This window comes from Astatotilapia calliptera, chromosome 14, assembly GCF_900246225.1.
Source record: "Astatotilapia calliptera chromosome 14, fAstCal1.2, whole genome shotgun sequence".
Lineage (NCBI taxonomy): Eukaryota > Metazoa > Chordata > Actinopteri > Cichliformes > Cichlidae > Astatotilapia > Astatotilapia calliptera.
In genome coordinates, this window is record NC_039315.1 from 18,714,687 (window position 1) to 18,736,301 (window position 21,615).

The window sequence follows — 21,615 nt, forward strand, 5'->3', positions numbered from 1 at the left end:
ATATTTCCTGCATGATTAATTTTTTTCCCCCCGTGCCTTTCTCTTGTTATTGCTTAGTATTAATCTGCTTGATACTGAGCATTAGTTGTGGTTTTCTTTACATCGTGCATTTGTTTCACGTCTCCCTCGTTGTCTTTTACCATATTTGGCCTCTCAAAGGCTGCCACAGAGAACTCTATCTACACTGCCATCTCTGCTAGCATGCATACTTGTTGTGAAATCACAATAGTTACAGTTTTTTCACCAACAGCTTTATTCATTTTCACCACTTTATTGTAACCCCCAAATGTTTTATGCAGCTTTTTTGGATTTTGCGCTCTTCTATATAAACAACAAAATACTTACTGTACTACTAATATTCATATAAAATACAGTATACACACTGTAATGCTCTAATAGCAACTGAGTGTCAGTGGCCACCATCTTTCTGACCACAAGCAGTCATTTGCTACATCTAGTGGGCGCTACATGCCACTACATGGTGATCTATTTCCTATTCTAAAATATACATTAACATCCATACAGTTACAGGTGAGCCATACACAGCACTCTAGCAGATCAAACAGAGTCAGTGCTGTAGCTACAGCATTAAACAAACACATCTCACTGCTGTTCTTACTGTATATGTCAGACTCCTATATTTTAAAGATCCAGGGCATTTAGGCCAAATTCAGAGAGCAGCTCCTTGTACTTTTGATGAAGAGTTGCGCTTTCGTCTTCCCAACCCTGTCGAGTCGCAGACAGCTGGGAACTCAGGCTGTCGAGAGTCTCCTGCAGAAAACATGGGCAGCATTAAAATGCAAGCTAAGATTTTCCCTTCAAGTCACCGACTTGTCCAACCTGATTTCCCTCCCTTCTTAACCACCTTTATCACTGATGAGTTGTAAGGGTGCACTGAAGGAGGTTTAATTAGATTCTGTGTCATACTTGGGAAGAGAGGAATAATGTTAATTACATATTAAAATCCTATCTCTGGGATCAGAGGCTGAGCCCTCGAACAGGGCTCTAAGCTTGACCACTTACCTTTGAAGATCTGAGCGCTGAAAATTTGCATGCACTGTCTGTAGCCAGCCAGTCGGACTCGGGCGCTAGCGAAAAGGTCAACAATGACCCCATCCCTCATCCATTACATCTTAATGGAAAAAACTCCCAGGAAGTGGAGTTTTTTTTTTCTTCATATTTGTCTCACTTAAATGTTTTGGGTCATAACACAAACTCTAATATTAGATGGAGATAACCCAAACAAAAAGCTGAGTTCAGTTTCACCTACCACACCCAGTTTAAATTGCTGACATAGCTGTTGAATCAAGTAACAAGAACCTGTCTGACAAAATGTAGCAGGCTAAAAGGCAACACATCATGCCACGATTGACAGAAAACAACTGAGAAACAAAGTGATTGACATCTATCAGTCTAGAAAGGGTTACAAATCCATTATAAGGCTTTAGGACTTTATGGAAAAAAAAACTTTATCGAGAAAACTTGGAACAGGGTTGTACCTTCCCAGGAGTGGCAGGCCTACCAAAAAAAGCACTTTGATGACTCATCCAGGAGGTCACAGAAGAACCCAGAACAACATCGAAAAAACCGCAGGCCTCACTTGCCTCAGTTATGGTCAGAATTCGTGATTCAACAATAAAAACAGATTGGGCAAAAATGGCATCCATGGGTGAGTTCAAGAAGAAAAACCACTGCTGAAAAAGGAGGCGCTCATATCACATTTGCCAAGCAACAACTTGATGAACCCCAAGGGCTTTTTGAACATTTTCTGTGGATTGACGAGACAAAAGCTGAACTTTTTGGAGGTTCCCTATTACATCTGGCATAAAACTAACACAGCATTTCATAAAACGAACATCATATCAACAATCAAACTTGGTTTTGTGGTGTGATGGTTTTGGGCAGCTTTGCAGCTTCAGGACCGCATACTACTCATACTTATAAACCCTCCAATATAGATGAATGAAAATAATTCTGCGAAGAAGAGTGTCTCAAATGGCATGTAAATGTCACAAATATGCAAAAAAATAAGAAATCAGGAAGAGGGTGAATACTTTTCTACAGTACTATTTGTGGCTTCTTTTTTACAGCAGTTTCTCGGTCATATTGATTGCATAATTTCTGGTGTTATGTGCATTGATAGTTCCGTAAAGCTGCAAAGTTTGTAATGGCGTAGTAAGTTTTCTGAACTAAGCACCATATTTCAGGCCTGCTTATAGAAGAAAATTACTCACTTTGCATCAGAAGTTAGTGAGGACATTCTCTGCCTGTGCAGCTACACTTGGAAAAAAAAAACTACTCTAATGGTCATAAAAGGACATCTTTATTGATACGTACTAAGGTGTCAAAACTTGAGGATACAGGGGAAGTCGGCAAATGTCATTTTATGGGGGAAGAATTAAACCACATCTATACTGTACACTCCATCTAGTTTTTTAGTATTTCTGACCTACGATTATTAGACATAAACTGCAACAGTTTTCATCAGCATCATCATAATATCATATGAATCATTTTTAAGTCACTTAACTCATATAAAACATCCATGACAGCTCTATTAGCGTTTGCTTAGTTTGTCATTTTAGACTGAATTATCAGCTCAAAGCAATCATACATTCAGGAGCTTGACTTTCAAGAAACTGGTGTCATCACACTGCTCTTTCAAGAGTCACACATAAGCTGCAGGTCTGACCAACAAGAAGAAGTGCTAGTACCTTCCCATGACTTTGGCGGAACTAACTCTGAGATCAAGTTCTCTGAGGGTTGGCCTAACTGCACATACAAGACAAAGCTGCCCCACATTGTGCAAAAGGTTACCTCAAATGGGTATTTTCGTATACGTGTAGGCTTTCAAATGCGTATTGTTGCCACAGTGTGTGCTTGAACTGCCTTGTGTTGAAACTCACATGAAGGATCTTCTCATAGTCTGACTCCATGTTGTCCAGCTTTTGTCGAAGGTCTGCTATGATGGCATCCTTCTCCTGCTCCACTTGCTTACGCTCACTTTTCTCTTTACTCAGTTCCTCCTGGGATAGGGCTATACAAATACAGAGAGTAAACTCTTATGTGGATCCATTTGTTTGATTATACTTTAAATATAGATAGACCATACCAAGGTCTTCCTTCAGTTGGCTGACTTCCTGTTCCAGTTTCTTCACCTTGTTGGTCAGTTCGGTCTGCATGGTTTTGTACTGGCGACTGAGGTCTAGAATGACATTTGCGTCAGCTATTTCAGACTTCATTGCTGATTCACTTTGAAAAGCTAATACAGCAATCAGCTTAAGCGCCCGGCTAATTAGATTTTTTGTTCCTCAAAAATTACCCTAACCTCGGCAAACACACCCCTTGTCCTCACTCCCAAAGGGATCCGCACTTTGATCAGGTTATTAAAAGACAGACTAATTTTGGATTCGTGCCCCATCTGTACCCACCCCAGTAGATGTCCCTGTGGTCTTGTCTCTCGCGCTGCAGCTTCTGTTCCATGTCTCTTACACGTCTCCTCAGGTCAGCTCTGTCTGACTGGACCCTTCTTAAAGCCTCACACTGTAAGGCTGCAGGAAGTCACACAAACACATGCAGGCATTGAACGTACAAACCAGAGGGAGCTTTCTTTGTTTTTTGTTTTCATAAGCAAAAGTGGAAATTACTTTCTTATCAAAACTTGTATTGATGCAAACTAAATTATCCATTAAACATGCCCAAATATGCAGTCAAGTTTTAACATGTGGGCTTTCATTTCCACTTGTATTGCTTTTTAGACGTTTTAAAACATGTTTTGTTTTTTTTTTTAGTATTTTCTATCCTTTTATGGGCCAAAAGACTGATCTCTTAATAACTCACTTAAAATCTATATACAACCCAATAACATGGGAGATCAGCGATTTAAAAGGGAACAGACATGACAAGGAATGGATCTGCTAAGTCATTTTCAGTTTGACCCTTTATGTAATAATCATACAATCTGTTTTTATTATTTATAAAGGAATAAAACCTCAAGGCTCACCTATGTGATCCTGCAGAATGGCTATATCCAGAATACTGTGCCTATGCTTTTCTTCCACGTCATTTTGACCTGTAACAACACAGAAATATGTGTAAGAAATAGAAGATCTGCAGTCACGAAAGAAAAAAAAGCATCTCGATTACATTTTTCTGGACTTTTCTCTGCGGTCTTCTTTGTCTTCTTCTTCGGGGACATGCTTGCTTAAGGCTGCCTGTTCAACCCACGGACACGCACAGGCTCACAGAGGGCCTACGCTTACTGTATGGTGGTGAGACTCTGTTGCTGTGCACTGGTTGCTGAGTGAGCAGCCATAAAACAAAGTGTCCGGTTTAATTGATAGTTGAGTGACTTTTACAACAGCCAGTCACACATGACTGGGGAACGCGCACAGCGCCAGCTGCCTTCAGTATATGTGAAAGCGTCTTTTGTTGCTAGGGGTTACCGAGGCCCGAGCCGGGAGAACTCAGAGATGCACTCAGCATCTCACTGAGATTTTATGAATGCTCTACAGGCAGACGCGCGTGCTCGGTTACATTCATTTATCGAGAACGCGCTTTAAAAAGAAGGCGGGGAGTTTAGGGTTTGGGCAGCGGGGAGAGAGACGAGAGGGTGGGGGTTAACGGAAGAGGACGTACAGGAAAGGAAAGGGCCGCACATACACGTCAGAGGGGGGAAACAGAAAATGCTGGGCAATGTTTAAATCCCATAATTATTTATTCACCCTAGTTCCCGTCTATGACCGTGAGGCTTTCGCAGCTTTAAGTTCAACTTCCTCTCCTCGGTCGTCGCTGAGCGCTTTGTGTCGTCAGGCTCGCAGCTCGCAAACGAGTGCTGACAGTGTCACACAGCCTCTGAACTTCCCCTGAAGACACGGCACAGCCGAAAAGAGCTGCTGCTGACAAAGGAGAGGAACGACATCGCGGCTTGGACGGAGGCGAGGACACGCTCGAGTCCTGCGAAGAAACCGTTGCCATTGTCCTCCAGCTGAGGGCGAGAGGAGCCAGGTCTGGTGCTCCGTTAATTAGCCTGCGTGGGTCCCTGCAGAGAGAGAGGGAGACGCTGAGCAACGCAGCCTGCTAGCTGCGGCACAGAGGGGGACTTGTGCAGGGTGTGAGTGACCGTTGGGCTTGTTTTATCCACAATCTGGACATTTATCTACCAAATAATCATGTTATATTTACTGATGGGAGCCTTTATCCAATAGTCATCTCTTCCTCCCTCATTTTACCCCCGTCGGACCCTGGCTCGGATTCGCCGCTCGGGCGCTGTCCTCACAGGGGGTACGGGATCACCATCGCCCGGTCCAACCAACTCCAGGCGGCGGTTCGGTCCCCCTGACCCCCTGCCCTGCCTCACCTCGCCTGTCTGCCGCTGTGGCCGACCCTAGCCGAGCCCGAACATGGCTGGGAACCTGAAGAAAGGCGGGGGGATCATCGGAATGATGAAGGATGCCTTCCAGCCACACCATCACCACCTCCACTCCCATCACCAGCCCGGGGCCGTGGACAAAAAGACGGTGGAGAAATGCTGGAAACTAATGGACAAGGTTTGTCAACGTTAAGCCGTTAGCGTTTGCTTACGCGTCGGATGGCTAGAGCGACTGCTAGCTAACCGTAGCTAACTTGCGATAAGCTAGCTAATCTTCGCCTGCTGAAGGTCTGTTGTTGCTAAGTTAGCTAACAGGCTGGTACAGGATATGGTTAGCTAACTTTAGCTCACAGATAACCTGAACTCTTGTTTTGTTCGTCATGTGGCACGCCACTTTCGTAGCAGCTTAATATTAACTGGCATAGGAAGGCTTAGTTTATTACTTGGCAGGGTTGTTAACACTTTCGGGTAACTACTCTTTAGTTGTGAAACCGCGGTGCATAGCGTTACATTGTTTGACCACGGCTAAATATTTTAAGGTATATCACAATCTTTAGCTCTAACAGGGAGGTTAGTATTCTTTAAATATGTCACATAAGAGCTGAATCTAACGACTTTGTGACAGGAAATTGAAATACAAGGGCTCCCAGCACTGCAACGGTGTCTCCTGTAGCTCGTTTATGAAAAATCTATAGTCAGCTGTCTGTCAACCCTTGAAAATTGTAACAAATTGTTTAGAGAACAAGAAAAGTACGCATTTTACGTGTCCAGCTATGGTCTTTACCAGGGGAGAGTCATCTCACTGCTTTACTTCTCGGAAAAAAGCCTGCAACAGTTTGACCCCCAGTTTCCTGTGAGATTCACACACGGCTTTTTTGTTTCTCAACTTCCAACGCGACGCATTATAAACTATGATGCCTTTGCAAAACTACTAGCACATTTAAGTGTGTTTTGCTTAGTCGAGCCTCAATTAGCACAGACAAGAACACAAGTGGCAATGAAACGTTGATCTTTATTATCACCTTGTTTTCTGTGAATGTTCAACACTTCTGTAGAAAGCTTGTCTAATACAGACCAAAGAAGAGGGAGGCCGCTGATCTGATCTGCCACACATTAAACTACCTGCCACCTATCAGTCTGGCTCTTGCAGTTTACAGAAGGGATTATTTTGCCATGTTAATATGTTTTTTTTTTTAGAAACTGATTGACTGGAAGAAAAACAGCCAGATAAAGGAATATCTTACCTTTAAAAAAAAAAAAAAAAGAAGCTATACCTCACGTGCCAAAGTGATTTTACTCCATGGGACTGCGTAAAATAGCAGCAGAAGTATATTTAGTATTATCTAAAGTGAACCCACAAACCAACAGATACCACTGACCAAGACCTGCAGAACTATAACGCAGTTTCTCCTTGAAAACACCTCCCACGTAGAACTAAGTTAAATTTTGATCCTCTGTTACTTGCTGTACCTGTTCTTCAAGATCTGTATCTGTTGCAGTGGCTAATTTTTATCTGTTGTCACATCAATTTTGTGCTGCCTGAATGCTCAGTGATAGTGCGACGAAGAGCTCAAATCACTTTATTTTTTCATGATGAAGATATGGTTGTTTTTTGTTTTGTTTTTTTCTCTGGTGGATAAAGAAAATGATTGTCAATTTATTTATAGGCAAATTGCTAATCAGGCCGTGGTTTTACAGTTGGGGCATGTGTCAATGTGTAAAGTCAGTATTCTTAATTTAGCTTTCCTGTATTAACAGGATCTGATGTTAAAACAAGTTTAACATCAGATCCTGTTCTTGTCTCTGTTGTTGCACTGCCACATCCTTTTGACTAATTAGGTAAAGTAATACTCTAAACTAAAATCAGAAGTATTAGCTACGGAAATGCGTTTAGTAAGATTTTAAGTTTTGGCCAATATCAAGCCCTGAATTTCACATCATAATCTAAGACAGTCATTTATTTATTTATTTTTTTTATTTTAATCAGTTTTATGCGTACAAGACATTGTTCGCGGTGTGGAGGTGTATAGTTGAAAGGTACTTAACATTTACACAGCTCGTTCTTCGTCTTCATTCTTTTTCATGCCTTTTTGGGACTAAACAAGTGTATCAAGACGATGATTGCTGCTTGGCCTACAACATGGATTGACTCTATTTAGTGTATAGACACTGATCATAATACCACATTACCTTCTCCTGCTGTGAGGAATCATTATTACTCTTTCAACATTGAAAACGTTTAGGGGACATTGTCTCACTAAAGTGTGAGAAAGCACTTAAAATGGCTGTTTGCAGCTAAAATCCCCCAAAATTCAACCAGCTCCAACTTGTCTTCAACCTGTAAAATACCTTGAAGTTCATGTGGAAAAATCTACATAATCACACCAGGTGTAGAATCACCTGAGAGCGAGAGAGAGACAGAAAGATCAGTGGAATGTAATTTAGCTCGGAGGGGATCAACATTTTACTTCAAGTCAGAAGCTTTAACACATGCTGACATAGAGCATTCAGCAGTTGTGACCTTGTACCAGCGCATGCATGGATTATGTTTGGCTGAGGGTTGGGCACAAGTGTTAGCACTAAGCGCTTGGAGGCCTGGAGAAGGTTAATGGAATTGGGACACATTGTTGGTAATATTGGCTCTTTTTTTTTTTTTAAGTTCTCCAACAGTCACGGCTCAGTTTGGTAGACTCAATCATTTTTATCAGCCAAATCATCAAGGTGTTTTTATTTTTACTTATTATGCATTAATATTTGTATAGTTTAATTTTTGAATCATGATAGTGGAATATGTTGCACGGTAAAACAATGTAGTCTATACAGCATAGATTCATATGCCTAAAAATAAAACTACATTAACAATTGTAATACACTTAAAAAGTTTTTCCATTGATGATGATTAATAAACAAAGTGTTTGAGCTCTTTGAAGTCTCATTACTTCCACAATGCCACACTGATGCCTTTTAAATGGAGGAAGCAAGGAAGTTCATAACGACATTCTTGTAATGCTGTTCCTGCCATATCTCTTTCGTACATTTTCACATGATCAGTGGACAATAATTTGGCCTGGTCTGCAAAGAATAAGCCACGTCCTGTTTTTGACATACAGTTGTTCAGTAACTGAAGCTGACAGCCTGGCTACACAGATGTATAAAAGCTCGGGCTGGAATCGGGACATGACACCCAAAATGTTTGGCTGTGTGTTTCGTAATGATTCATGAATTGACCCGGCGAAGTGCAACACTGCAGTTAGATTTGTTGCACATTTTTGAGGATGAAACATGTTAATGCGCTCTCCTGAATGTCTTCAACGTTGTCATAAACTTGGTTCCAGTCATGGTTAACATGTTTTATAAACCCATGTGACAGATGATTGTCACGTTCACGGTTCGGGTGAGTCGGTGTTCGTAGATAGACACTCGTGTTTGTCAAAAAAAATTTGGCTTTTGTTTGCATTTGTGTTCTCGAAGTTGCTCACTTGAGGTTTTTCAAATTTGCAAGGCAATCATGTCCAAATGTTAAGTAGAGAGAATTTGAGTCTGTAAGGCAGAAGTAGCATAGGATGTGCAAATTAAAATGGGGAAGTGTAAACTCATTAACAGCTTCTGTAAACATGCTCAAGAAGTGGAACATAGAGGGACTACATGCTTAAAACATGCTAGTCAAAAGGGGATGGGAAGGGTGCAGGAGTTCTTGTTTACAAAATGTAATATCTTAAAAAGGAGAGCTACTGTAGGGTTAGGACTATGCTCTACACCAGCTAAATCTCTTTTTCTTAAAGTTGAATCACAATGCACAATATGTATGCATTTTCTACTTAATGTTCAGTCAGAAGTCAAAGCCACATGTGACACATCACAGGCCCTTTTAGCATATTTTGAAGCAGCAGGTGCAGAACGCTATTGCTTCATAAAAGTTTAAATCTGCTGGTTAGCTCTTTGCACTCTCTCACTGAGCCTGCATAATTGTATGGGTTTTATTCTGGTTGGTGCAATTTTATCTCACAGTTCAAAGACACAAAGGTTAAGTTGGCTGATGATTATAAATTGGCTTTAGTTTTGGATTAAATGGTAGAAACTGCTGTCTCTCGTTGAGTTAGACATGTTATGGACTGGCTACCTGTCTAGGGTATCCCCCGCCTGTTGTGTTAGCTAGACTTCAGCCCCCTGTGACACAATTTGGATAAACACTTGGGAGTGTAAATCACCATCCAACTGTGTCTGTTGTGTTTAAAAATGTATATTTTCACATGAAATGCTGCGTAGCTGTAGTAAATGAATAAAAAATGCAGGCGACTAGCTACATAATTAATGTAGGTTTGCCATCTAGGTCATTCTGATAGTACGGTGATAAGTAAACTAACTTAAGATGTCACAAGGTATTTAAACTTTGCTACTCTGTCTATATTTTCGATTGCATAATATACAGACTTGCATCACTCTGACTACTCTTAACTTCACAAAATGTTTAGGGAACACTTTCTTTGTCTTTTTAACTTTATTGGCTTTTTCTGTTCTGCACGTCTCCTGTCTAGGCTCACAGACACTACTTTGCACTAAAGATAAGTGCTCTAATGCAAGAAGAAGCTAATTTATGTGAAATTCTCTATATGATATAAATACTACCTTAGTGATGTAGAGAGTGAAAATGCATAGTGACACATGGAATGGATTGTGCAGATTATCTTTCTGTTTCTCTGTCCCTTTAACTGCTCTTTCATCACTCACTTTCTACCACATCTTTTAGCTTGAGTTTTATCTTATGTATTCTTTCTAACCGTATCTTGCCCTCCCCCTCACATCCTCCCTTTCTGCAGGTGGTGCGGCTATGCCAAAACCCCAAACTGGCTCTGAAGAACAGCCCTCCCTACATCCTGGACCTGCTGCCAGACACCTACCAGCACCTGCGCACCATTTTGTCTCGTTACGAGGGCAAAATGGAGACTTTGGGTGACAATGAGTATTTCCGGGTCTTCATGGAGAACCTGACAAAGAAGACCAAGCAGACCATTAGCTTGTTCAAGGAGGGCAAGGAACGCATGTATGAGGAGAATTCACAACCAAGGTGAGAAAACTGGATGAAATACATGGAATAGATGCCCATCTTAATCGTATCAGTGTCTATGTTATAAATTATTTGCCTTCTCAAGTTCAAATGCTTTTCTCAACCTTGCTGAGCTGCTGTGTTCATTGTCTTCAATGAAACACATCTGAAACGGGAATTTCAAGGTGTGAAACCTTCTTAATGCAGCAGTTCATTGTGAATAATTCTGACAATGCAGGTACAGCGTGAACAATTGCTCCCACCCCCAGCCCCAAGGCTGGCTGTAGCTCAAGAAGCATCAAAACAAGAGGAAAGATGTGTTGTGGTTTGAGCATGTGAGCGTTTGTGGTCAAAATGGCGCTTAATCTACAGCTGCCTGCCTGCATGCTGCTTTGTTTTTGTGCCTTCATATCTCTGCCATCTACTCGAGCATAGTTTCGCCATGTAGTTTATTTTACTTTTTTGAAAAGTCACATGGTGCCTCCCGCTTGTCTCTTTCTTTTGTCTTTCTTGAAGTTTTTTTCTCTATCTAGAAACAGAGTGAAGTGTATAGTCTGTCCCGAAAATAAGTAGATGTCATGGCTTTGTTTGGAGAGACTCAGATTATTGAAAAGACATTCCATTTGGGTTTTGTTTTTGTTGTTGTTGTGTTTTTGTTTGTTTGTTTGTTTGTTTGTTTGTTTGTTTTTTACAAAAAAACAAAAAAACCTCAGTATAAAGTGAGGTTAGTGGTAACTGGCAGCCTTTCTTGAGGTGCAGACTATACTGGAAGAAGCTGATCTTCTTTGTATATATTTACAGATGCCCTTTTAGTTTCATGTATGCTGTGGGTGAATGCTGTTGGACTTTGTTGTGATTTGAATACTTTTTCCTTTTACAGCAGATCACTCCAAATGACATGAACTGCCGTCAGATTTTGTGCCTGCAAGGACTTTGTCCAGAATATCTTTTCTCACTGGTAGTAGGCAAGATGACTTGCAGCAGTTTTTTTTTGTGTTGTCAAGGAAACCTTTATGACAGACTGCCATCTTCAGTAGATTTTGGACCCTAAGTTATTTGAAAATGGGTGAACTGAGACCATAGTCAAAGGACATAATACCCACTATGATACCAAGTACATCGTACTTACAGGTAGTAGTTTTGCCTGAGCACACATGTTCTTCAGATGTCAACTGGCAAACTAACCATGGCCAAGTTTCCCAGGCATCATTTGTTTTTTCACAATGCACATTACAGAATGCATGTGTTAGTTTAGTCAAAGGAAGACAGCACAAGTTCTACCCACACATAGGGCAAAACTATTCATAGTTCTCCATTATCTTCAACACATAAAGGCACCTCCTTGGCAATTCCAACTCCAATCGAAAAACCCTGAAGGTTCCCTGCAGCGTGAAGAAAACACAGTCATTTGTTTAAGCCGCCAAACTGAATAAACAGGTTTTCTATAGGGCACAAAAGTGGATCCCAGCAGTAAGACAGGCGGCGCTATCAGTAGTAATAAACATGTAGGATCCTGACACAGTACATCTACTTGTACATCAAGACATTTGTAAATAATAAGTGCGATATCCAAGTTTCAACTGTAGGCTACTATATTTCTGCAAGATGACCTTTAGCATTTTGACAGTAGGAATCTTTTGTTGTAGTGGTATGTGGATGATTGAGAGACCGGAGGTGGATTGACAAAAAATTAAGAGGTATTGTTTTCTAAATAAAGTTTAGAACCATAGAAACAATAACATCAAAACAACACTGTTTTTAAGTTGTCATATATAAGAATGAATGAATGACCTGGCACCATATTTCTTTGCTGATCAGAGCTGATAAGGTTGACCGCGACCTTTTATCTAGTTTCCGATAGACTTTTCTTAGGATTAGTCTAGGACATTAAAGAAAATATAATTGTGATATCCTGTTAAATTAACACTGTCTAATTAACATTACAGATGGGTGGGACTGATAACATTTGCAAGCATCATTTTATTATTAGCCATAGCCGCTACCTTCTACCAATGATAACAAACAGCATAATGTTGCTATCAGGTAATTGCTAATGCTAGGCTAACATTTATTATAACTGTTTAATACTTAAAGCTTCGTTTTCAACAAAATTTACTGACGTTAGTGAGGAAAGGGCTTTATGCCAGTATTAGCCAGTACTAAGCTGATATTTGTACTGAGTGTGGGATCTCAAGGTGGTTCATCTCTGCCAAGTAAAGCTTATATGTGAAGTTGATCAAAAGTAGTTTATTTGTTATATTGGTGCTAATCCACAGACTGTATGTATAAGATGGAAGCAGCTTCCAGCTTTGAAAAGTGAACACCCAAATGTGGTAAACCTGCATTTTTAAAATAAAAAAAAATAAAATAAAAAAAAGTAATTAATTAATGGCCAACAGGGAGTTGCTCTTCCAGTTACACAAAGACTTCCAATAGTATAAGTTTGTGGAAAATTGGCCATCGACTCCCTTTCTCTGTAACCTCAGTAAACACTTAACAGATGATTCAAGTCATGCTCAATAGAATATTAACTACATTTTGTAGACTTTGGTCATTGTGAGAGTCAGAACCGTGTCTTTATATGCAAGAAATGAGAATTTGTAACAACTTGTTACGGACAAGTCTGCAATCATGATATCAGGGCTACCCACCCTTGCTCATTGCTCATCTTGGGATGATGACTGACATTACTGTGGCAGCGTCTTGTTTGTTTTGTTTTTTTTTGTTTGTTTTGTTTTGTAATACTCCGTGTGCTAAGTCCTCCTTTGCTGTTGGCATTTTCTTAATTTTCAGAGTTTTCTGGAGTGTAACTATAACCATGTTACTATTGTCTGACCTCGGGAAAATTTTATTTGTGTTGTGCATTATAAATTTTCTAATTTCAAGATCAAGTAATCAAGTAAACTTATTCGACCATTCATAATTTAAGACTAGTATGCACTTTTTACTAAAGTCTGTAAACTTTGTTACAGTAATAAGGAGTGTGACTATCACTTGATCTTAGTAAAAATGATAATAACAATAGAAATAAAAGTCTGAAAGTTTCAAAGTTTGCAAAAACAAAATTTTGCCAAGCACTTGTGATAAGATTAAACGTGCAGTCAAAAAGAGAGAGAGAGAGAGAAGCCAAAAAATGTATGTCATTGAAGAAGCCACTAGTGGTTTACTTTGGACAGCTGTAATGCTTCACCACTGTGAAAAAAAACCAAAAAAAAAAACCTCTAGAGCAGAGTCAGTGTGCAGCAAATTGGCTCACATAGTAGCCCTCTGTGGATAGTTGCTTTTCCAGTGTTGCTGTGCATGCTCTTTGTAATAACGCACTGAAAAGTCTACAGTCATACGTGAAAGGAAAGTGAAGATTTAGACTATTTATATGCCTGCAACGAGGAAGTGGATTTGTTGTATGGCTTGAATGACAGCGAGAAAAAAATGGCTTAAAAGTGGGCTCATCGGTACCACCAGATTTTGATTATTGCAATAAAAACGAACACAGGTGGCTAAAATTTGGTAGAAATTTAGTTGATCGGAGTAAATTTCCCTCCAAGGCTAGATCACTTGATCACTTGCAGAACTAAATCAGAAATACATGGTTCTAATGTTTCTTCACACATTGGTGTAACCTGGTGTTTCCTTTGAACATAGTCTCTTTTTTTTTTTTCTTTTAAATTAAGCAATCATTTTATCAAGTCAGTTGTCAGATGTACATCCTCATCTAGTTGCTCAGTTCCTCAATAAGATTGTTTTCTTTCAGCTGCCATGACCGTAATGTTGCAGACATAGAAGCAAAAAAATGCCAAAGCAACCAGAGAGAAGAGGAAATGTCTATGTGAACCACTCCTGTATTTGACATGAGGCGATAAAGCTGTTTTTAGACATTGTGTCAATTTCTCTGTGAAATTTGTTTTTATCATTGCTTGATTGGACCAAGAGACTGTGCAGAAAGAAGGGGAAAAAATCGTGCTTGAAGGAGAGGAAATGGACACACAGACAGTAGCCAGGCATTACACACAAAGACTGCCATTGTCTCAAAGGAGAAGGCAGTGGCAGTGACACTAACCAATGGGTGTCAGCCCACTTAAAAATGCTATAGAATTGACCAATGACGGAGAGATGCTAGGAAACTAATAAAACAGAAACTTGGTTAAACAGAAGATGAGGATAATATGGGCCTCAAATAGAAAAATGAAAATGCAAGACCGACTGACACTTGTTATCTCCACCACTTTAACTTCAGCCAACATCAGTGCTTGTCAGCCATTGACTTCAGGGTCTATGATTGGGCTTTATGTCTATTTTCAAATCAAAGTGAAGGATCTCAAGTGTGTTATAAGAGCCCCAAATGAAAAGTGGGTGGATATGCTGTGATGCGATGTCGTGCAGACTTCTCCGCAGTTTTTGGCTTCTATTTATCCAGCCCCCCACTAACGCATAAGCCACGCAGATTGTTTAGCTTTAGAGATGAAGCAGAGTCGCGGTAGCACAGTATACGCCTGGGTTTGTTGAGCAACACTTTTCGCTTGGGCTTTGACTGTGGGAGCAGCTGAGTCGGGTGGAAACGAGGTGCAAACATAGTCACAGAGGAGAGGAAAAAGAGGGGGTTCGTTGTTGAAAGTCGAAGAGGGTAAGATGAAAGTGAGTCGACTCTAAGCAAAACTTAATTAACAGTGACAACCCATATTCGGTCAGAATCGACATGACACAGTCAGCACTTCCCCCTTGTTTGCTTCACTTACTTCCTCTTCTGGCTTTACGCAGCACAATCGAGACATTTTCCGCTGTAGGAGTTCACAAAGAGCCAGACTGTTAGTTTATTTTTAATATACAGTTTAGATTAGTTTTAAATTTCAACCCAAGACCAAATGTACATTATTGCCTGTTCTCAAGATGGCTAGAAGAGTAGGATTAGCCCTTAAAGCTCTTCCTTTTCTAAGCAGGAAGTAGAGCTACAAAGTCAGACCATATTGTGCTATAAAAAATGACCAGTCACTACTTCTGCACTTAACAGCCCAGTGTTTTGTAACTGTGGTCTCTTGTTGGCTGTTAATTGGTCTACGTTGAAAGTAATTGACTTTCCAAATCTCTTCTTGATTAATACAGCTTTTCTCTCTTTTTTTTTTTCAAGCCAGTTTATTCATTTATGTGCAAACAGGATAGGAAGACTGTGTTTAAACATTACTCATGGCACATTCTCTAAGAATAGTCATACAGTAGAAGGGTTGATCAATGTGTCCTCAGATAATCCCCTCTGCCTGCCCTCCCATGGGTCTAACCGGATACAGCTTTGACCTCTCTGAGAGAGTCTGTTTGATCATCTTCCTGGGCTAAGCTGCCATCGCATCCTGACCACCGTTGATAGGTCCAGCTGGTTACAGGAAGTGGTGAGCTTATAGACTGCACAGTCATGTATTGCGGAATAGTCTGCACTGCAGAAATATAATAATTGCAGTGCTGGTGTTTATGTAATATGATCTAATTTATCTTAGCTGTATTCTACCACTCTTCTGTTAGTGAGACATTATGACAAAACCCTGTTAGCACTCTGAGTATCCCCTGTGAGCACCCCCCCACCCCTTTTCTTTTTCATATCTGAAGATGAAACGAAATGTCCCTAACTGACTTAAACCACCTTAAGCAGCAAAAGGATCACATTTGCAGAGCTATTTTTAGGATTTCTTTAAGAATTCATCTTGTGGTAAACTGATGACAGTATCACTCAGGTTTCACACAGCTTCATGTAAAGCAGACATTAATAAAAAAAAAAACAAAAAACCTTTGCTTCCTGTTTAACCACAAGGAAGCAAAGAAAAAGAAATGGTTGATTAGCACAAAAAGGTGAATTGCGTGCTTGGCATTGAACATCATGTGAGGTATAACAGATTAGGTTGCTTCCCTGTTCCCATTTTGTACACATTAACAACATTTGCACACATACTAAGTTCAAGGAAATAATAAATCTGTCAAACACCTGTACTGGCACTTTGTATTTAATCATTAATTATGATTAATTTTTGATTCTCTTCCACAGTGTCTTCGTCCCATCTTCCTCCCCTCCCTGAGCCTTGCTCTGCCAGAGGTTTCTTCCTGTTAAAAGGGAGTTTTTCCTTCCCACCATTCCCAAATTGCTTGCTCATGCTTGGTCATATGATTGTTGGAGTTTTTTTTGTTTTTCTCTGTATCTTTACCTTACAATATAAAGTGCCTTGAAGCAACTGTTGTTGTGATTTGGGACTGTATAAATAAAATTTAATTTCATTAATTTATGCTCTGAACCACTTATTAGTCACAATTTTCTGCTTGTCTCTTAGTATACTCTTTTTAAATCATTGTAAGGTAAATGGTTTTTATCTTGGGAATGTTAAATAAAAACAGTGCCTTTTAAAGACTAAATAAGTAATTAAGTAATAATTTAATAATAAAACAGCATTCAGCTGCAGCCCCACACTCAGGAGTTAACATTTTATTCCACACACACCCTTTAGCCTTTCACCCCATTGCTCTTTCTCCTTCTGTGCTTACTTCCAACTTCCCTTAGTGACAGCACATTGCTCCAGTCCTTTGCACAATAGAAAAATGCATTCCAGGCATGTTTCAGTGATATTATTACAATGCTCAGTCAACTTCCTCCAGCTTCTACTCATTCAATGTTCCCTGCAGCTGGGCTACTGTACAGCCATTCATTAAAACAATGATTTGGGTCCATTTATCTCTGGTCAAAACACAAATGTAGACAGAGCCTCTCGCTAGCTCTGCATTTGTTTTGGTCCTAATCATCCATCTCAAAGTTAATTTTTCTTTGCTGCACCACTCACATCTTGCTAATGCTATAAGACCTGAATGAATAAAATATCCTAGCATGAACTGTTATTTTCCAGCTGTTCACAGTGTTGCTGTATTGTCAAAAATTCATGTACTCAAGCCTTCGTGGACAAAGAAAAATGACTGTGTCTGAGAAAAAGCTTTCCTATAGCATGGCTTCCTATATTTTTGTAAATGTACCTGACATCCACGTGAAACAAAGGTGTCTCTGTGGACACAGCTTTTGAATTTGCTTATCTAAAAACCCGTCTTATCACTTTAGCTACTATACTGTAGGAAAGGTTTGTTTCTATTATAGAATTGAGTTGAGGAAATTCTGCAGTGTATTTTGTTATGTCAGATAAAAGTGAATAGAGGAGAAATTTGCATGGATATCATTCATTCCTCCTTAATCAGTACATGCCTTAGTTTTGTGCTTTAACTAGACCAGCTCATTTTTATCATAGCTGTTGAAAATATTGAGTTTCTTTCAAATGGACAATTTCATATGAAATAATAGCTCAGTTAAAAACTTGCTAATCTCAACTGATAGCCCTGTACTGCTGAGGTTTTTAATCATTTTGAAGTTGTTAACAGAGAAAGTAGTTCCGGCATTACGTTTCCCACGAAAATGAAACACACTCTCACTGAAGTCTTTGTTAGTTTTTACACCTCACAAGAAAGGAAATAAGAGTCAAAACCTTTTAATCCTGAACTGTATTGAACAGTCACCCTGAAATCTCCCAATGTAGCTCAGGGTGACGGGAATAGGTGCTCAGTCCTCCTTTTGCATACTCATGCCTAAACCAAATTTTTGTACAGCCTTAAGACGATTTACTCTAGCGTTACGTGTCATTTTAGAGAAAGCCATTGTTCAGTTTCCCCACCGCTGCTGTTCTGTGCTGCATTCAGTCTTATATGAATCACACCAAATGTGCTTCCTTCTCAGCTCAATTCCGTGTACAGACTGATATGACATGAAAAACAGCCTCTCTGTGTGATGCTACAGGGGGAATACTTGTTGATTAGTTGGTGCTGATGTAGTTGGAGTAATTTAAGGAAAGCTTTTAGTGGTTAGCCTAACGGCTACTGGTGATGGGAATGGAAAACACGGTTCACACTTCAGAGGCTGCGGGTGTTTCGGCTTCAATTACATTTTCCTACACTCGTAGCTTGGGGCTCTATGCACGGATATATGCAGGCACACAAATAGCAGAGCATCACGGTTATTTATGTCGCAGCGATATCAGTGAGCAGTCGACTCATGTAGTCCTCACTTAGATTATGGTGATTAGCATGATGCAACCCACTATCTTCTCTGCCTCGCAGGGTACAACAAGCAGTTGCTGTTTATGCACACAGAGATAAATGAGCTCAGATATGCACTCAGATATGTGAGAGGATTTGGCTGAAACGGAGCTGTTTATTATATAATTTATTTCTAATCTGGATTTAAGCATGTCTGATTTACTGCTGTGATAAAGTGTTTATAAGAAATATGAAATACATTGAAATTTGGTGAAAGACGTTTGAAAGGATTTTCCCAATGTTTTTATTTATTAAGGACTGCTCAGGAACAGATAAGTGTGCTTGGATCATTGCTAAAGCACACTGTCTCGTGGTTGTTGCTTGTTTGCTGTCATGGCCGTTTCCTGATATTGCTCTGGAATGAGGCCAGTTTCTGGAGGTTTAAAAGTGATGACTGAGGCAAACCGGAAAGCAGAATTTCATACACATTGTGTACACTCCAGTACAACAGCGACATTCATTTTTAATATCTTTGTATATTTTTATCACAGTTTACCACATTGTTTATTTATAAGTTCAGTGCTGGAGTTACTATTAACCCTGATGGAGAGTGCTCTCCCCATTTCCCTGGACCATCATGAGTCAATAAAAATGTGATCTGCCAGTGCCTGAAAAGTACAGGATGGTAGGACTGTAAGAGTGTTTCAGTTTGGAGAGAGCTTTGACTGGTCTAATGGATTTTGTGTGTCTGTGTGTGTGTGTGTGTGTGTGTGTGATCTCCTGACATTCTGACATTTAATTCTGGAAATTAATTTACTTTGTTCTGAAATACTTGTATTTGGGAACTTATCTTCATGATGTAGATACCTAATATGCCAAATCTTAATCAGTGGTATTAACACAGTTGCAGGCTGTGTCCTGTGTACAGCGCTTTGCATTCTGCTGAAACAGCAGTGGCTTCTCATGTTGTAGTAAATGAGCTTGTAACTGCTCGGTGTACTGAGGCTGTGTTGTCTGTTTCTCTTAGGAATTTTTCAAACTGAAAAAGCCAACCACAGACTCAGAAACAAAAAAACACCATGATAGTCTTATGATGCGATGCAAATGTGACACATTGGTGTATTTCCTCAAAAATGCTTTTCAAATCTATTGAGAAATTTACTGCTCTTGTGATTTCCCCAAAATCTCTGGATTACATAAAATTGTAATCCACTGGGAGTGAAGGAGGCGAACATAGGCCTATGTTTTTTCGGGTCTCTGGATTTGTCCTCAACATACTTAGCTCTGCTCTAGTTTTAATTATTTTATATGATGTTGTAAATGACTTTCTGGTAGCTTTGCCGAGCACGGCTTGTGTTTGATCTGCGTTTCCCTTTTGGCCTCGAGCACAAGCGATAACACAGCTGCGTGATAATACCAAAGCTACTTGTGGCTATCGCGAGTCCAGAAAAGCTCTCATTCTGTGAGGATGACCCATGCTGGCTGTGCTGAGGTGAATTAACGTAGCGTAATGCATTACTGGCCGGCTAGCTGTGCTACTTTATCACAACCAGCAGGAAACAGGAAGGGAGCAGCCAGCTGCAAGGTCAGAGGTCACTCTATAGTATGAGGGGGATGGAGGACAAAAACCTAGTGTTCAAAAAAAGGTTTGGCCTTTGACTGTGGTTAAGAATGACAGTGTAACTACAGGAAAAACAGAGCACTATAGAAGTATATGACAGTCTATATCAGCATGCTATTTTGTATGATTGTAGCACACTTACTCTTCATCGTCGCTGCTGGCACAGCACTTCAAATAGTAGTGACTGTTGTAAAGCTGGCTATTGAAGTATTGGCTACTGCCAAGTGTACACACAGTACAGAGATGCTGTTTTAGGGTGAGATGGGCTGAGAGATACTAAATCAGTTTATAGTTTAAATTAACTTGTATCTTAGCTTTGAATATTAATATTCACTCAGCTAATTTTAGTGCTTCCTCAACATTACAGACAAAAATATACAATGTTTTATTTTCAATGCTAATATTGTGCCATAGACAGCTGTGAAACTGTGATGCTAGTAGGACCAATGTTAACTTTCAGACTCCTTCTCTAGTTGTGAGTCACACTAATCGAATCACTACACACTGTACCTTTTACTTACAAAACACAAGATTGATGGATAGCAAATTGCTAATGCAGGTTGCTTTAACTGAAATCGATCTCGATCTAAAGCCTAGCAGCACCAAACATCATCGCAAACTCAGCAAGTAAGAGCGCAGTCCCATTTTTGACTGAGCTAATTACATAGTTCCACTTCCTGTATGAAGCTTCTGGTGCTTTTGTAGTTTAGGCAACTTAATTAACTTGCCTCAGCAGCTTCTTCTGCATGTTGATCTGTTTTATTACGGTAGTTTCTTGATTTTTAAAGCCAAAAGCATCTTTAGCAGTCAGCTTCGACATCCAGATTTCTCACAAGAGTTAAATGGTAAATGGCCTGCATTTGTATAGCGCTTTACTAGTCCCTAAGGACCCCAAAGCGCTTTACACATTCAGTCATCCACCCATTCACACACACATTCATACACTGGAAAGTAAGACTGAACCAAAAAAGACACTTTTTTTCCCCAAAGACTTGATGCATAGTGCATGTTTTTGCTTTACCTTCTGTCTGAACTTATCCCACTGTGATCTAAGGATTAGCTGAACCTGGTAGGATTTGTTACTTTTTCTCAGTCTCACAAGTTGGCCACAAAAACTTTTCAGTTTATTCCCCTTCAGTGCACATGAAATTCACCTCAAACTTTGAATCTGTTAAGATCCAAATTTCAATGCTCATTGTGCCTATATAAATGTGTCTACCCCAAGTGGTTATATTCAAATGTATTATTACATTTGGTGAATTAGAATTTAAATTAAATGGTGGGTTTGAAGAGATGGTTTTATAAGCTCAAACACTTAAGTAGTCTCCATGAATGTTTTAGGTTCAGAGATGAAGGGAGTGGATGAGTAGATGAATAAGATGGCAAAGTAACCCTCATGAAAATGAAATGAAAGCTGTGAGTCAGGAGAGAGCAATTCCACACAAACTTGAGAGAGGTGAAGACTCTTTATGTGATTATGTTGTAGGTAAAAGAAAAGCAGGAGGGGGCTGTTGTAACTTAGATCTAAGTACAGAG

At 39.8% G+C, this 21,615-nt stretch overlaps 2 protein-coding genes across 2 annotated transcripts in view; one reads left to right on the plus strand and one right to left on the minus strand.

The window, feature by feature from the left end:
- Nucleotides 1-229: 229 nt before the first annotated feature.
- On the minus strand, nucleotides 230-4,448 carry drc12 (dynein regulatory complex subunit 12 homolog). The gene is made up of 6 exons (XM_026191649.1): nucleotides 4,147-4,448; nucleotides 4,004-4,072; nucleotides 3,432-3,551; nucleotides 3,113-3,205; nucleotides 2,907-3,037; nucleotides 230-771 (listed from the first exon to the last, which is right to left on the minus strand). Exons 1-6 carry the CDS (start codon nucleotides 4,196-4,198, stop codon nucleotides 643-645), a joined length of 594 nt encoding a protein of 197 aa, XP_026047434.1. The 5' UTR covers nucleotides 4,199-4,448; the 3' UTR covers nucleotides 230-642.
- Nucleotides 4,449-5,392: 944 nt separating this feature from the next.
- cbl (Cbl proto-oncogene, E3 ubiquitin protein ligase) overlaps nucleotides 5,393-21,615 on the plus strand; it is a 32,189-nt gene continuing 15,966 nt past the window's right edge. Inside the window, exons 1-2 of the mRNA XM_026191647.1 lie at nucleotides 5,393-5,549; nucleotides 10,189-10,436. Coding sequence (XP_026047432.1) covers nucleotides 5,403-5,549; nucleotides 10,189-10,436 — 395 coding nt within the window. The 5' untranslated portion in view covers nucleotides 5,393-5,402. The remainder of the gene's footprint in view (nucleotides 5,550-10,188; nucleotides 10,437-21,615) is intronic.

Bases quoted from the DNA above. Each gene is read 5' to 3' on its own strand.
- drc12 (XM_026191649.1), bottom strand. From the start codon at position 4,198: ATGTCCCCGAAGAAGAAGACAAAGAAGACCGCAGAGAAAAGTCCAGAA. The intron at 3,038-3,112 runs GTATGGTCTATC...GTATTTGTATAG, and splicing joins CCAACTGAAGGAAGACCTTG to CCCTATCCCAGGAGGAACTG. The intron at 772-2,906 runs GTGAGTTTCAAC...TGTTTTCTGCAG, and splicing joins ACTATGAGAAGATCCTTCAT to GAGACTCTCGACAGCCTGAG.